The 13793-nt window shown below is 41.7% G+C and overlaps 1 protein-coding gene across 1 annotated transcript; it reads right to left on the bottom strand.

Annotated features, from left to right (window-relative positions):
• Positions 1 to 10833: 10833 nt before the first annotated feature.
• On the bottom strand, positions 10834 to 12891 carry aplnra (apelin receptor a). The gene has a single exon (XM_042488337.1). The coding sequence runs from the start codon at positions 12727 to 12729 to the stop codon at positions 11644 to 11646; it is 1086 nt and encodes a 361-aa protein (XP_042344271.1). The 5' UTR covers positions 12730 to 12891; the 3' UTR covers positions 10834 to 11643.
• Positions 12892 to 13793: the final 902 nt, after the last annotated feature.

The following is a 13793-nucleotide window of genomic DNA, read 5'->3' as shown; positions in this document are numbered from 1 at the left end:
AAACCATAGGCATTCATCAAATCAATCTGAAACATCCACATTCCCATAAAAACATCCACAGAAATAAAAATAAGATTTCTCTTCATTCACCTCTTTCATTGCCACACTGTGTATACGTGTTTAAGTGTACAGTGAGAACTGTCTTTACAAAATAATTAAAAGGCATTGCAGTGGTGAATTATATGTGTTGGAAATTATCTTAGTTTTTCTTAGCAAAAAATATAAAAATCCAGAGCCTTTTTTTTATGAGTCTGAGACAAGACCGGCTAAAATTGCAGTGCAGTCATGGACAAAAATGAGTTTCTCGTCAATCTCAACACCAGGCAATAAAACTCTTTTTACCTAAAGTCATCCTGCAACAATGATTACCTTTAAATCAACAAACCAAACAAACAGAGCACTTTGTGATCTCAAAGCACCAGCCACTGTGATGGCTTATATACCCTTTGCATCTGTATGAAGGGATTATGCATATATATTTTTTATCATTAAATTTAGTATTCAGTAAAGTATTGAAAATTGCTAAAAGTTCAAATTTACCCAAACAAATCATATTATATTATCTTACTCTGTATTAACTAAATAGTCCTTCATTGCTTCATGATTTCAAGTAAGTAAACTTAAAGATTTGACCATGGTGCTGTGAAAAAAAAGCAATAACTCCAAACGCAAGCTGCATTCACAAAGTGTATTAACTATTTACATATTTACAACATCCAAGCATCTTGCAAATAAATATATAGTCTAAAAAATAAACTAAAATTGTTACAGAAACTGAATTGTTGCCGCTATTAGTCAAGTCCTTCAAAGAAAACATGCTGAACAGCTTTACAAGAACACTGCATATTTGTTAGTTGTGTGTTACCACTTCACATTCCGGTAACACCTCACTAATGAGAATTTGGAGCCCGCCCCTCAGCGCTCCCAGTGCGACCATCCCTGATGATCTTTGTTTTTCATGTGGTTACCAGGAGGCTTACTGTTGTCATGGGAAGCAACTACACACCTGCAGACAGAGGAACACAACATGTTGGATTAAACAATATCAGCTGATTTGCATAACTACTGCTCTTATCATTTCTATTGGCACCGCAGAGAGTTGCACTTACACTTAGGAGCTGCTTTACTTTCTTCCAGGCTTTTAATGGACTCATGTATTTGAAAATGCTGTTTTGGGATAGATTTTATATTTTAATTAGTTTGACTTGCATTGCTGTTGCCTCACCATGAAGTCTAAAACGTGATCTCACGCAACAGGCCTAAAAATCCCCTGGTATTCAGTCTCCCTGAGGGACCTATACCTCAGTGAATCAGGTGCTTCCCACGCCAGCACTCCTCACACAATCGTAGTAGCTCAGTCCAAGGAAGCACAACAGCTGTCAAGACAAGAACTAAAAATGAGTGAATCGTCATCTGAAACAAATCCAAAAATACTGGTGAATGGGGAACAACAGCAGGATGACGCTGCTACAGTGGAGGGGCAGATCTCCACTGACGGTCTGGGGGATGAATGTTCGGAGGACAATGTAGCTGCAGAAAAGGAGGCACAAGCAAAGGTGCAGTCTGTTTTCCAGCAGGTACGTAACCAGATCAGATCACAAGCGGGCATGAAGGCCCCAAAGAGCAGCATACTGGAGCTGGTGCAAAGGGTCAAAGACAGAGAAACACAGTTTGCACAGGTGAATAGTGAACCCGAAGGCAAGGATGACAGCAGTGAGGAGAAGAAACAAGCTGAGGTGCAGACAGATGAGCGACAAGATGAGATGGATCTAAAAGATGAGGAGCTGTGTGCAGCTTTTGATATAAAGCTTGAGGCTAGTGCAAAGGCCTTAAAGGATGCGTTTGAGGTGCAGATTTCTAAAGTGCGTAAAGAAATGCAAGCCTACACTGATCAGGCTCTGAAAGACTTGGAGTGTAAGATGCAGAGCCAGCAATCCCACAATCAAGGTCCAGACAAGAAACTGAAGCCTTCAGCAGCTCCTTCTCTGGCGGCCAGGAGAGGAAGAGTCCTGACTCGAACCATGACCACCATCATCCCTAAGACATGCGCCCCTGTCATCATTGGGCCACGCGCCAAATCAGAGACAACAACCTACTCGAAGAGTGAAGGCTCCCGAATCCTTCTGAGAGATCCAGTGCTCTCCATACCAGGCAACAAGCCATGCCACAGCCGCAAGCCGCTCCCCCCTGCCTGCCCACCGCTGCATCAGCGCAAAAAGCCTGTCCGGCCAAAAGCTAAAGCGGGAAACTGACTTAACTTGGATGACAAAGGAAATCTTAATTGCTTGTAACTGAGAACAAACCGGGATCATAAGCATTGGGGTCACAGTTGTCACATTTATGAACAGAAACTCTGTTGTCGCTTGTTGCCACCATCGCTGTACCTGCTACACAAATGTTCAGGATTTGCTGAGGGGGCTGTTACCATAACAGCACTTTTGGCTGTAATTCTAATTTTATGTAGAGGTAAAAAGTAAGTTTAGAAATTGTTATTTTAATGGTCAAAAATAGTGAAGCGTCTTGTGTTAGTTTAGAGGCATTTCCCATTCACTTCAATACAGTCAATTGCATTTTTGTGCCATTGTTTTTCCCTTCAATCAAGTTCAGCTGGGGGGCTTTCAGTAGGGGGTCTGTATCCCTCAGGTCTCAACAAAGACTTTATCTTAACATGAAATAATTGTGATCCTAGGTTATAACACAAAAGGACTGAAGGAAATTTGCTTAGATCAAGGGTCCTCAGCGTTTTTTTTCGGGTCAAGGACCCCTGACCTGAAAGAGAGATTGAGGAAGGATCCCTGACAACATACATCAAAACGAGTTACATATTCAACTGGGCCTACAATAACATGTAGAGCAGCCTAACGTACCATGTATACACATACCTTGATGGGGTACATACAATACTAACTTACTAAAATAACTGACAGATTCAATAGATTCAATGATTCATGGGTAACAGGGAGCCTGTAAACAATATTGTGTACATTAATTAATGGTTCAGTTTGTTGTTGTTGTTGTTGGTGGTGGTGGTGGTGGTGGTTTGAGGGAAAATATTTTGGTAATTGTACAATATGACCAACAGATGGCAGCAGTTCATTTATATGGGCTCATAATTATCCCATCCATGTGAATGGAACTTCTCTTCTTTAAACAGAGTGATGAAGCAGATATTTAACTGAATAACTGTTAATACATAAACATAAACTTTTCGTTTGCATTAATCTTTGTCCTTTGCAGCAGTCATTTAAACAATAGTATATAAAATGTATTAGTGTGTGTGTGTGTATTATATATATATATATATATATATATATATATATATTACACACATACATATATATATATATATATATATATATATACATGAAACAGGATGATAATTGGAAATACTATATCAGAGTATCTTAAAATTGTGATGGGACAGTGCAGAGTATCTGACCCATGAAGTCACCAGTTTGAAGTTAGACACCACCTGGATGGTTAGTTAGCCCCTCTCGTACTAAACTCTGCAGTCTGCTGCCCCCCAGTGGCCAAACAGCAGATGACTGTTGCTGCTCTATCAGCTCCCAGGAAAGATGTGTAGCGATGATGAAAAGATGGAGGGGAGCGTGCAGAATCTGCAACACCATTTGACTCCTTGTTGTTTTAGATGTGACTTCTCAAAACAATCTCAGATTCAAGATTTTTGATTTCTTTGAGCAAATTACTCCCCCCCAACCTCCCAATTATTTAAGTATATTGTCACCATGACGCTGATTCAACATAGCACGTCTAGCATGTGTTGCTGACCTCTCGGCCAGGTGACCCTTGTAAAAGAGATCTTGGGCTTGGGATTTTGATCTGGGCTTCTTATCTGGTTAAATAAAGGCTAAATGAAAATAAATAAAAAAGTATCTGGTACTAAAGTAAAATGTGTCTTATGGACAGCCAAAGCTTTTAGATGTTTTGAAATCTGTCCATTTGCAAAAATGTGCCACATCTATCTTCTGATGAGAGACACACCAGAAAGTGTGCTGTTTATGTGAGGTATAAGTGTTCCTTGTGCGAGTAAGGTGAGCTGAACCCAGTCGTTTACCTTTTGATATTTACTCATGGAGACCTGAGCACCTGAGTGCCTCCAGCAGCTGATCTGGCACAGGGACCAGCCAGTGACAGGAGATGCATTTAGCCCTGAAGCAGCCACAGGAGCCGTGTGCCTCAAGGCGGGCCCTTCACAATGGACGGGATAGAGAAGGATGTGAAGAGGAGCTTTGTGTCTAAGGGATGATGGGCCCTGAGCGACCATATCCGGAGGGGACGAGAGCCCAGCACATTCAGGTCTGGCCAAGCCACGCTGTCCTCGGAAGCAGCATCTCTCGCCTAACGATATCCACCAGCAGCAGGGCTCATTACTATGCAGCACACAGCCCGTTCATGATCTTCCTGCGTAGATGGATGGATGGATAGAAATGTGCACACACACGGCCACATATGAGCCACATATGTTACAAGTTTAACCCCAGTCTTTACAGTGCACTGTATATCCTCTTATATATTTTCTCAGCTGACTCAAATCCTCTCAGATGTAGTTAGTGGCGTAACGGGTGGAGTGGATGTGACCCTGAACTACAGTGAATAACAATGACAGGGAGGCGACGATGGGAGAGATCCATTTGAAAGCCCAGATTTCCTAATCACCTCCTGAAACGTGCCAAAAGATAACAACATTACCATGAAAACACTGATCTCATGTAAATGCTGTATTTTTCTAGGCCATTGTTCTCAAGGTCGGGACAATTACAGTGAGAGGCCACTTCCAGGTTAAACCAGACAGATTACTGAGACAAGCTGATTTCAATAGTGATTCCTGAGCAGACGTGGTAACAATTTACAGCCATCAAACAGGGGGAGAAGTCAAGCAGGGAGATTGTAGCATCTGTGTGTATTGGATGCTCAGGCGGCCACTTTTCTGAGGCATGATTAGACATGTAATGCCCCATTATTTATGATTTGTGGTGATTTGGCTCTGTTTCCATGGGCTGTGGTATGCCATTGATCACTATCAGCATAGTCAAGAAAAAAGGGGAAGTGATGTTATTTTGAGTGCAGAAAAAATGAGCTTTTACTTATTTAAGTTTACATTCAGAAGCACAAACTGCAAATAGATCACAAGACCAGCTCTGTGCACAGGTGGAAAACCAGAGTACAAGGTAATGGACAGGAGTGAAACTCATGAAACTGCATACTTCCATTTTGGGGTACTTTTTATTTTTACTCCATTACATTTCTTAAGAAAATATCTTCTATTGAAGAAGGAACTGCAACAACAACAACAAAAAATTCATTATCAAAATTCTCGACCCTGTACATGGGTGTGTTCTGTGGGCCCCTCTCAGAGGGCCCAGTATACTCAGCCAGTCCCCCAGTCCTGCGCTCCTGATTGTTTGCTGTTGAAATGTCAAAAAATTACAGTTTACCAGAGTCCAAGATGAATAGTTTTGTCTTACCAACAGTCCTAAACCCAAAAACATTTAGCTTATACGCTGTAAAAGACTAAGAAAAATAGAGAGTTTAAATGTTAGAGGGTGGAACCAGCAAAATGTTAACATTTTCACTTTTAAAAAATTGTTAGACTTTGGTCGATTATTAAAACACTTGCTGATTAATTATCTCTGGTTCAATTAATCAAACAATCAAATATGTTTTCTCATTTATACATATTGTTTTTTATGGCTACAGATTTCCAGTTTAATATCGTAATTCTTAAAACCGTACTGTGTTTTTTTTGTAATAGACATTTAAGATCTGGGTCGCTGTGTAACATGTTAGCTTGTCTTGAAGCTTACAATCCATCACAGTTCAGGAAATTGTTTTTTCATTGTAAGGATTTGGGAGGGGAAATGTAACATCAGTGAGTAAGAAAAGACTGAAAAAAGAAATCCTTTATGTTGAAGGTGTGTACACTGTAAACAAGCAGTGACACATGGCATTAGTGGGAGGGGTTGGGGGTCAGTTCTGATAGAGGTAAACTGCTTCTTTCCAGGTTTCTGCAGCAGGTTAAACTGGCTTGTTTTGGTGGATCAGGGGCTCTGCTGTCTAGACTGGTGCTGGGTTCATACTCAGACACTTTATGTTATTAACAGTACAGTGTGAGCCTTAATCCTCTCGACAGTTCCTTGTCACAAAGCTGTCAATCCCGAGCTTAAAAGACGATTCTTCAAACAAAATCCCACCTGTTCACTTATGTTAGTTTTCTACAGAGAAAAAAAATTAGTTTGTCATGAAAACTGGTATCTACCCAGTGCAGATAAAATGCTTCTAACATGCAATTGGCATTAAGATTGATGCTTCTTATTACATACAAAAGGAAAAGCAATATATTGTCAACCAAAAGGGAGAAAACACCACCCTGCAGATATAAAGCGGGTAAAATGGGAATGGTACATGGTGACATGGTGACCTGTTTAGGCAACATTATGAAGAAAAGTATTTCTTTATAACTTATACTTATTATATTTATACTATATATATATTATATTTATACTTATATTATAACAATTAAATTCATTATTGATTTAAAAAAAAACACTAAAACAATCAGCCAATCAGCCAACTGAAGACTGGGTGGGTGTGGTTTGATAAGCGCTGACAAGATAAACATGCAACCCCACGACTGCCAGGAAGTTTTGATTTAAATGCTGTCAAACTCTGATTGGTACATGGACATGTGTGACATCACCTTTTTCCAATTGAACCCCACCCACATCAAACCAGTTAGAAAAGCACAAAAAAACCCAAACATTTAAAATCTGAAAGTCTGTCAAGAGAAATAAACAAAATAGTTCAAACATTGACAGAACATGTTGTGTTCGTGTACCACCCCCATTGCTTATCGTAAAAAAAAAATATTGAGAAAATTTCGTTAAGGACCTTTAGAGAAATTACACATAATTCAAAGAGGGAATAAAGAAGACACACACACATTTACCACACACTTTCAAGGCCTGCACTATTTAGCCGGATTTGGGGTTAGCGAGGTAACTTCAGGGTTTACTCTGGGTTTTTCAGTACTATGAAGATTTTTCACATTTTAGCAGATAGCAGGTTAATTTAAGAGTATCAGATAACAGCCTGTCAAATCCCCCACCTCTGACCAATCACATCACTGAAAAAAAGTGTCCCCACATGAACAAAAGTCCAGAGTGATGAAACTGACAGATAAAAAGTGTTTATACTATTTTTATTTGGTTTGTTGTATCACTTTATTGTTCCAGACTTTTTATGTCCACTGGTTTTAAAACCCTCTAACAATCAGAGCGATCATTTAGGACACTAAAAACATGGCGATGCTTTTTGCTGCATTTTGATTGTGCAAAGTCTGTTTTAACCCTGCAGTGATATCTGACAGTGTGGCTGTTTTTTATGCTCTGATTCATCACTGCAGCTCGAATAACAGGAGACACCTTTGTGAAAATCACATCATCATTTCTCTAACAGTTTTCTGTGAAATATTAAGGTGGATTCATCATTATCTGACTATAGCAAAAGCAGAAGAAAAAAAAATTCACTGTCATGTATTTTACGTCTTGGCCTAGTATTTGCACTTGGAAATTATTTTCAGTGTTTGTACATCTAATTTTTCTTCTGTAAGGTTATTGGCTGTCATTTACATTTTCCACCAATATGACTTTTTGCCGTCCCAGAAACAGGACATCGCTGAGAGTATTACCATTTCATAGTTTATCATATTATAAGACATACTTCATAGTTCTTAAGATGGTACACGTAATTAACAACCCTGCTTCTTTTATGTGAACATGCTCATGACAGGATGGGAAAACCAAGAGTTGAATGACAGAGTTGATAACCAGCTTCTTGTACCAGTTATCCAGTCTGGCAATGTAAGAGTTACTTAACAAGGTACAAGGTAGATTTATCAGTCGTTTTTTTTAAATTTGTCCTAAAATCCTGCTACATCATATATAGTTAAGCCAGATAACTAAAAAATATCCTGGATATGTTGAACTGGCTTTATAGTAGAGGCCATTTCCCAACCACGAAAAACCCACCCAAACACCCAAATGGGAACAAATGTAGTCCACACTTCAACACTCTCACCCCCTCCTCCCTCCACCCCGAGGCCCTCTTTCCTGATTTTTGGAGCTGCAGTTGACCCCTTTGAGCTTCAGATTCACAGGTGAAATGAACAGGCAGGCAGGCAGAGGGACACCCAAAGATCCTTTTGATCTTTCAGGCAGAACGTTTGGGCAGATAAGTGATGCTCTCACCTCCTTCTCCCCCCTCCACCTTGTCCCGCTCTCTGCCCTTGTTAATACAACTAATAGATGGATTGTATGGAGAGATACTTTCCCTAACTGCATCTTTTGTGATACATTTCTTGAGCTAATTTTGTTAACCTTGGGAGGGATTAAAGGGATGGGGTGCTCATTATGTGTGCTTGTGTGTGTGTTATGGTCTGGCAACAGGTGGACAAATGCGATAGAGAAAGTAGGGTTCGTGCTGACAACCCATGGAATGTGTCAGATCTCTGTTTACATGTGCGTATGAACACAGCACACACACACACACACACACACACACACACACACACACACACACACCGCAGAGTGCATTTGTTACTGCTTGGGTGGGATGGAACAGCAGGGAGATCTGAGGAGTTGCGAGCAGTTGTGTTTTGGTTCAGATGTCCCATATGGGTGTGGCGGCTCACACTGACAGCAACACTCGGAGCAGGCACCTGTGTCCACTGCTGTAATGTGTTTCCCTTGGACTGGAGATGCAGAGTGATGGTGATACCACTTAGATTAGTCTGGTGATAGTCCTTATAATACTTATTTTCAACAGATCCAAAAAGAAAAAACTATTAATTTGACTGTTTGTGCAGCCAAAGCCTTATATAGCTCACTCCTCTGTGCCACAGAGCTCTATCATTGTCCAAAAACTATTACAAACACACTAATGAACCACACTGTTGCTCCAGGTGACATGTTCCTTCATTAGTATGAACCTTGAAACAAATCTGTCACTTCAAAAACTCAAACAAGTTTATTTTTATTCTAGAAGAATTGAGTTGTGAATGCACTTTATTTATGTGATAAAATTACCTGCACAGTGTGTAATGTGTATATTTTTGAAGCTGCCGCTGGTCACAAAAAAAACAAAAACAAAACATTTATGTGTTGATGTTCATGCTCTGTTCTCCTGATGAGGAAAAAACATTGTAAGGGGCCAGTGGGTTAACATGGTTGAACTCCCTCTAAGAATACTTTAGGGGCACTGTAAAGCCCACACACCCAAACATCCAAACACGCTAACAGGTCACACAGGCCACACACGAACTCAGACAACATTTATGTGCATTCAGAGGTCTACACAACTGTTGTTTTTGTGGCGGCGGTGTCCCCCCATGCACCCCCGGTGCTTTGCTCAGCTGGTATTCTGGGTGAGTTATCCCAAAGTGGACTTGCTGGCTAACAGCATCAGACAAGCTGTCAGCCCAGCTCATCTCAATAACAACAACAAGTCTGGCCAGTCTGCCATGCATGATTGACTCCACCCTGAGTCCTGAGTCTTACTGTCAAACTCATATGTTTAAAGATGACGCAGATGATGGATGAACGCTTTTATTATGGTCCTTCTAATGACACTGTAAAAGCCTGTGTTATAAATCCTTCCAAATGGCATCTGACCGAACTATATGAAGAATTACTGCATGTTAAAGCAATCCTGTTTCGGTCTGGCCCTCACATCTATCACAATGACCATCTTTTGAACTGCTTCAAGCTCTGCAGCTGTCAAATCTGCTGCAGGAAAGACAATAACTAACATATGATCTCTCACACCAAAAGTCCTTTCACACATGTTGTTACTTTATAGTGTGATCCGAGGCAAAAATCATATAGATTTTTCCCAACTTTATCAACTCTTTCACTATTTTTCCTTTCTTTCTGAACAAAATCCTCCACTCAGTATGTTGGAGCATCTGCAGTCAGACGCCTTCCTCCCATCAACCCCCGCCTCCCAGCCCCGCCCCGCACCCCAACAACCGCTCTAACTGCAATCACTTGTCAGCGGGGACAAATATTGACTTGTTCGGTGGCCCGACTTCTGCCAGGATTAGAGCCCCACTTCCCCCCGCCGTCGCCATCTCTAAACGGTGATTATGTCCAACAGAGCTCATTACTGTCAAATAAAAGGATCCCTCAGAAGAGTCACTCATTGGTAATGACCCTATTATTCAGTGAACATGTGGGGCTCAGTTGGCTTTACCTCCTACAGATAGATAGTCTTTTTTTGTGGCATTGTTTTACATGAATCATACTTTAAAACCAACTTAACTTGCCTATTTACTAAACACACGTGACTTAAAGTACTCTTTCTGTTGGTAATCAATAAATACAGCTTTTCAAATGTGAAAAGCTTTGATTGTAAGACACATGAACATGTCATCAAACAGATGATGGAAGTCACAACTGAGTATCGAATACACACTCAGGATGACGGCCACTTTGCATAATCTGGTTACAGTCTGGATACTGGCTGTGAGTCAATAGAGATTAGAGATCTATTAGTCTGAAGGTGTAAACCAAATGCAAAGCATTCATGACAAAGCCCCTGGAGATACTTGACACAGAAACAACAGGATGCTGTAATGAAACTGATGTGAAACTACACATTTTAAAAGACTTTTTGGGACTCCCTTTGTGTTAATATTTACATTTAGAACTTTCTCTTTCCCACCTTTTAAAATTGCATTTTTAAAGCTGTTGACAAAAGTAGAATTTGGTTTTCACACACGCATTCACACACTCTCAATGAATCTAAGAGATCAGGTTCATAGAACACATCTTTAATACAGTAGTTAGTTACAGTGATGTCAAAAAAATAAAACATGTACATCAGATTGGAACATTTATTTACAGAGTTCCTTTGTCCCCCTTTAGTGCTGTGACTACACTGTGAAACGCCTTCACCCCACCCCACCCCGTTCCCCAACAACATTTGTCAACTGCCATCTGCTTGTCTGCCCCCTGTCTCCTCTCCACAAACTATATAATTAAGCCACAACACCTTTTCTCCTCTTACACCCACCTCCCTCCCTCCTGCAGACTTCTACCTTCACAAACAACAAAGAGGACACGCTGCTCTGTTTGATTTCCCTGCTCGCACATCTTTTCAACAAGTGCTTCTAAAACAAAACAGCAATATCTCCGAACAAGAAAAAAAAATGCTATGGTATGAAAATACTGTACAGCTTTATGTTTCATCCAGTGTAAACAGATTTCCATGTAAATTCATTTACAATTACCAACATCAGTGTGTGTGTCTAAAATAATTTTGCCCTCTTTCTAGGTAGAAATTAGAACTTTTGCAAAGACAAAATTAAACTTTTCTTCTCTGAGAATTTGAGGAACAAAGCAGCGGAGGAGCTCAGCCAGCCGGCTCCTGCTTCAAGTCCACGCAGAGCATCCACATCTCTCGCTGTAGAGTAGCAGGAACATATTATGGATTTCATGACTGTGAGCAGTGGAAGTTCATCATCTCAGCTTTGAAAAATGGACACGTAAAGTCTTTTTTTACAAGTGTTCCAGTGGTTGGAGCTGAGACCGGCCCGCAGCCTCGCTCCACCTTTCCTTTTACACTCTACACCTTGGTGGCCAGAGACTGAATCTCTGACTTCTGAGTCTGGGCGCTCAGCGTGGACGACATGGAGCTCATCTGACCATGCATAGCCTTCTTCAGGTTGAGCAGGCACAGGCATTGGGAACGAAAACGCAGGTCAAAGAAGGCGTACAAGAACGGGTTGAGGCAGCTGTTGACGTAGGCCAGGCAGGTTGCATAAGGGTGAGCCAGCAGTAGGAAGCGGAGGAACCCGCAGGAGCTTGGGGCCAGATTCAGGTAAGAGAGGGCGTCCATGCTCTTTAGGACGTGAAAGGGAGTCCAGCAGATTGCAAATACCACCACCAGTGTGGTGATGATCTTCAGCAGCCGTTTCTTCTTCTGGTCCTCCTTGCGCAGGTTGTTGAAGTGGCGTGTGACGGTGCAGCCAATGAAGCAGTAGAAGATGGTCATGGCCAAGAAAGGTAGGAGGAAACCCAAGGCAGAGGAGGAGAGGCTGAGCCCAGCAATCCAGAGGTACTCATGCCTCTGGTTCATGGTCACCAGGCTGAAGTCCATGGCGCATGTTGTCCTGTTGCTGTTCTGGTCGTTCACCGTGGTGCGGAAGAGCAGCGTGGGCACAGCCAGCAGGCCGGACAGGAACCAAATTGCACCCAAGGACGCCAGCATGGTGCCCCGAGAGCGCAGCCTGCTGCTGGACAGAGAGTGCACGATGGCTAGGTAGCGGTCAAAGCTGAGGCAGGTGAGGCAGAAAACGCTTGCGTACATGTTAACCAGAACAACATAGCTGCTGATCTTGCACAGAGCCACACCAAAGGGCCAGTGGTAGCCCAGGGCCGTGTACACGGCCCAGAGAGGCAGGGTTATAACAAAGGTGAGGTCAGCAAGGGCCAGGTTTCCTATGTAGACATCTGCAGCCCGACGCTTAGATTTGGATCTCCAGACAGTGAAGATGACCACACCGTTACCTGACAGGCCCAGGATGAAGATGAGCATGTAGAGGACCGGGATGAGGGAGTATGAGGGCTCCCACTCCGAGAAGTCACAGGCAGTCTCATTGTCATCATAATAGTCATAGTTATCAACATATTCCCCAGTGGTGCTCTCCATGCTGCAGTGGGGAAAAAAATCCTTTCTTTTTAGAAAAAAAGATTAAGTCCTGTACAGTTCCAAGGTGTCTGAGGTGAATCAAAGCAAAAATCGGAGAATCACAGGAGCTGCAGGGTCTGCTGAGCTGGTGGGAGTCGGAGGAGAGAGCAGATTGTGTGTGAGAGTGAGTGACTGTTGGCGCTGTCTGCCTTTTTAAACTCAGCCCTCCACACCCCTGGTTCCCTCCCAGGACGACCCCCTCCTCCTCCCCCTCCTCCTTCTTTTCCCCCCAGTAAAACATCTCTCAGCCCTCTCCCCTCCTCCTCTCTCTCACCTCTCCTGGCAGGGCCAGTCCCTCTGCCTGGAGGACGAGGGTTCCCCTTGTAGTCAGGCCAATCCGCTTTTTGAGGGAGAAACTAAAAACAGTGACAGAATCAATTCAATCACTTCCACATATTGAAGGGGAACTATGGCCAATTTCAGTTTCATTTTTTTCAAAGACAGTCCAAAAATATGAATATGAGCAATTTACTCAAGAGCTAAAACTAAAAAAAAAAACCAAGTATAAAGACCTGAGCTGCTCCCTAGACAATAAGTGGATAAAGATGTTGTAGATGACACTCAGAGCAGCCAGGGATATGTGTACATTTTCTGTTTCGCAGCTGAGAACACTATAGTATAATACAGCTCATTTGAGTATAAAAAAGTGTGTAGATTCACAAAATCAGGCTTCCATTCGTTGTCTATGGAGCAGCTCCAGACTTTCTATCTGATGACAAAACAAGTGTAGGACTTCTTTGATTTGTGGCTTTGTGAGAGAGTAGCTCATGTGTAGTAATTGACCTTTAAACCATGGAAATAGCATGTATATTCTTAATTAAGATGGCATTCCACTTTAATGACACAGAATCTCAGCATAAGGTTGTTGCACACCAATCAATTAATAGACTAAATCGATGCAGTTTTTTTCTTACTTTTTTTTAGTGCTGAAAGATCAAGTATTTAATGTACATTTCAATTAGCAATCGTAAGTGCGCTTTTATAGTATGAGTAGGCTAATAATAATAGAAAAATAAAACATAAAT

This window comes from Plectropomus leopardus, chromosome 6, assembly GCF_008729295.1.
Source record: "Plectropomus leopardus isolate mb chromosome 6, YSFRI_Pleo_2.0, whole genome shotgun sequence".
Classification (NCBI taxonomy): Eukaryota; Metazoa; Chordata; class Actinopteri; order Perciformes; family Serranidae; genus Plectropomus; species Plectropomus leopardus.
This window is presented reverse-complemented; position numbering and strand designations above follow the sequence as displayed.